General features: G+C 50.2%; 1 protein-coding gene across 1 annotated transcript; it reads right to left on the bottom strand.

The window, feature by feature from the left end:
* Positions 1 to 238: 238 nt before the first annotated feature.
* On the bottom strand, positions 239 to 3004 carry LOZ57_005109 (uncharacterized protein; the record flags this gene model as incomplete). Its single annotated transcript, XM_049254141.1, has 2 exons — positions 239 to 794; positions 855 to 3004. 2 exons carry the CDS (start codon positions 3002 to 3004, stop codon positions 239 to 241), a joined length of 2706 nt encoding a protein of 901 aa, XP_049106794.1.
* Between the last annotated feature and the right edge of the window lie 268 nt (positions 3005 to 3272).

Raw genomic sequence — 3272 nt, 5'->3', positions numbered from 1 at the left:
TTGCCAAGTGTATGTCTAGTTCACCTGTATGTCGAGAGCCAAAGGAACCATGGTAGGGTGGTACAAAAAAGCGCAAAAATATTCAGGAAAAACCAGAGCAGAAGAACAAAAATAACATAGTTATAGAAAAAGAAGGAATGAGCTCCATGCAGCGCGAGAAAAAAATAAGGTGTAAAAGCTTGCAAAGCCGATGGGAACAGCGGCAAGATCGCAAATTAATTATTATAACTCATTGAAGCTAAGAGCCAAGTGAGAGGCCCTGGAAACGGGTTGACCATTCATCCTGCCCAGGGTGCCCTCTGCGAATGCCAGTTGCAGCAAATCCAGGGCCCGCTGCGGGGTCAGCCACGCCGTAGGAGGACGGATAGGTGGCGAAGGGATCTGTCTGGGGTTGCATACCAGGAGTATAACCAACGTAGCCAGAGTCGGGCCTTGCCGCATTAACCATTGATTGATATTGATCCAAATAAGGGGAATGGACTGGCATCGCCTGGCCAGCCACATCTCTATTCAACGGTTCAGAGAAGATGCCGGGTGACAATCCCTGGTTAATGCCCGTTCCGAATTTTTTGTAATCATGTTGACGACGACGATCTGCATGGAGATCATAGCCCAAAGACGAAGAAGTGAGGGTTCCGGGAATCTGCAGTCCAGCTGTCGGCGTGACGAACGAAGCAGGGTTAATCGCAGACATCCAAATCCTAGTTTTATAGATTTTGAATAAATCCGTGACCAAAGAATTAAAATTGATATACGTATCGGCAAAATAGTAGAAGGTAAGTTTTTTCCAGTCCCTACAATCCATAGATTAGTAAATTTGTTCCTGGAGTACTTTGAAAATAGGCGTGACTTACATTTGAAATTCTGCATCAAGAATCTCCATATTCAATCTATGCTCAACGACTTTCTGCTGGCAAACGCGCTTCGCCTTTGCTTCGTTCCCTTCTTTATCACGAAGGGTTTGAATTTCATGGTGTTGTGCGAGTCGCTTGATCAATTTCGGCTTAATATCGCCTCCCTGGACCTCCTGCCCTGTATGCTGACCCTGAGGACCCATACCGCCGACTGCACTTCCTGCCATGGGAGTAGCCCCATTGGGGTTTACAGCATGGGGAGTTCCAGACTGGCTTTGGCGAGAGAACAGCATCAACCATTTGTAGTGGTCCTCGGCATATTGCTCTTTCAGCTCTCGGGCATTCTGCCAGCTGATATTCGCATGCGCAACGGTGCCAAGATCGGTTCCTCGATCCGCTTCAACAATGACAAGATCACCAGGTTTAACCTGCAAGCCAGTATCCTCTTGGATGTAGAAGACATCTGCTCTGCAACACTTGAACGTGACGACAAAAAGCTGCTGGTTTTGATGAGGCTGAGCGAGAGCTGCATGCTGACGGCCATAGGCGTTGGGCATAACATATGCTTGGTGCAAAGCAGTAGAGATACCAGTTGAAGGTGCAGGTTCGCCGGAACGGTCGGAAACATCATGCCCTGAGAAATATGAAGCAGCGAATTGACGAGCGCGTAGAGTTTCCAGCTCCTTTGCGCGCTCGGTAAGGGACTGGTTGTTACGAGAGTTCATATACTCACGGTTATCAGCCTGCGGCATATTTGAGCCAGTATCCAGATAATTTCCAATGCCCTCATCTTTCTTAAAAGCCGTGCCAACGGGCGGATGGTTTTCTGCAGCGCCGGGAAACGAGGAGACATTTCTCGTAGGGACGTCAGCAAAGGAGTGGCGGCGACTCTGCGGAAGCTCGCTAATACTGCCAAAGCCAAGGGAACTTTGCCATTGGGCCCTCTTAATATTCTCCAAAGTACGATTCTCCAACGGAGAGAAGGTAGGGTACTGCTTTTCCACATTAGCAGAGTGTAGACTGAAGCGTCGCCGTGCGTTGTTGAGAGAGTTGTTATATCCGGCAAAGCCGCCGAGCTCGTCAAGGTCTTCGACGGCCTGATCGGTTTCCTCGGGGACGCTGCCATGGATAGGATGTAGTTTATGGCCCTGAGCAAAAGAATATCCACTGTTAGCGGAAGCAGAAGAAAGGGTTCGATCCCTAAATCGCGCGCTTTCAAGCTGACTTGACGCAGCTTGACGCAAAAGTGCATTCTCTAAAGCCAGTTGCTCGATAGTACGTGCCTGACTAGAAGACCAAGTAGCATTGCCTTCAGAATCATTGGGGCTGACATCATCATCTTCGTCTTCGCGAACACGCCCTAAAACCGCGGAGTCGCGTCCCAACTCGCCGAGCAGACTAGGTCGTGAGGAGCGGCGCTGAACGGAGTACTGGGCGCTGTTTCTGCTGCGAGTAGCCGACATGGGCGGAACAGCCTTCGGTGGAGTGATATGGGTGCTTTCTGGATCCAACTGTCCGACGGAATACGACTGCGAACGGTAGGCTTTGGGGGTCGGGTGCACCGGAATCGCAAAAGGGACGGACGCCTCGGTCGAACTGCGAGCCGTGGGGCTGATAACATCATCTGCACCGCTGAAGCCGAAATTTGGCGGATGAACAGATGTAGGGGAGTGCAGGACTTCAGACAATCGCGATGGGGGTTCTTTGCGACCCTCTGCATTCCAGATCCCAGTTCCCCACGGGAATGATCCGTTTCCTGAGGAGGCCCAATTAAACGATCCAGTAATCCCTGGGCTTGTCGCAGTGGCGCCCCAGGCTGGTTGATCGGCAGCAGGTGTTGTCGGGTTAGAATTCACCGGGGAGAAGGATGTCGCGGTAAACGAAGGCTTGCGTGGCATTGAGCTGGGTATTTCGTTCAACCATGAAGTGCGCCTAGCGGGTTTGGCAACAGGCTGGGCCTGCGCTTGATTGTACTGATGCTGGTCGACTTCATCCTCTGACGATGCGAGTGCTTCGGAGTCCGGAGTAGAACGACGATCACCCTGACGGGCTTTCTCCAGCAGCAACGAGGTGTTATTGTTATTGGGAGACGGAACATAGGTCTGCTGTGATGATTTAGAGGACTGGCTGGCCCTGCTGGACGCCGCCATGGTAGCTTATGGAAAGGATTCGAGTATTAGAAAGTGTTTATAGGTTAATATTGATAAATCTCCATGCACTTGAAGAGATTCAAATAGAGAAATAGTGGAAGATATTCTCGAATATGGGACCTGCGAGAAAGAATCTAGAATCCAAAATTTATTAGCGACACGATAGGCCAGCCGTTGTATAGCGACTCATCGGCGGTCAAGACCCGCGATTGTCTATTCAAATCGATGTCTTTCTCGATGATGCCGAAGATGTCTGATACGTTATCGT

This window comes from Ophidiomyces ophidiicola, assembly GCF_022830035.1.
Source record: "Ophidiomyces ophidiicola strain CBS 122913 chromosome Unknown scaffold_24, whole genome shotgun sequence".
Taxonomy (NCBI): Eukaryota; Fungi; Ascomycota; class Eurotiomycetes; order Onygenales; family Onygenaceae; genus Ophidiomyces; species Ophidiomyces ophidiicola.
This window is presented reverse-complemented; position numbering and strand designations above follow the sequence as displayed.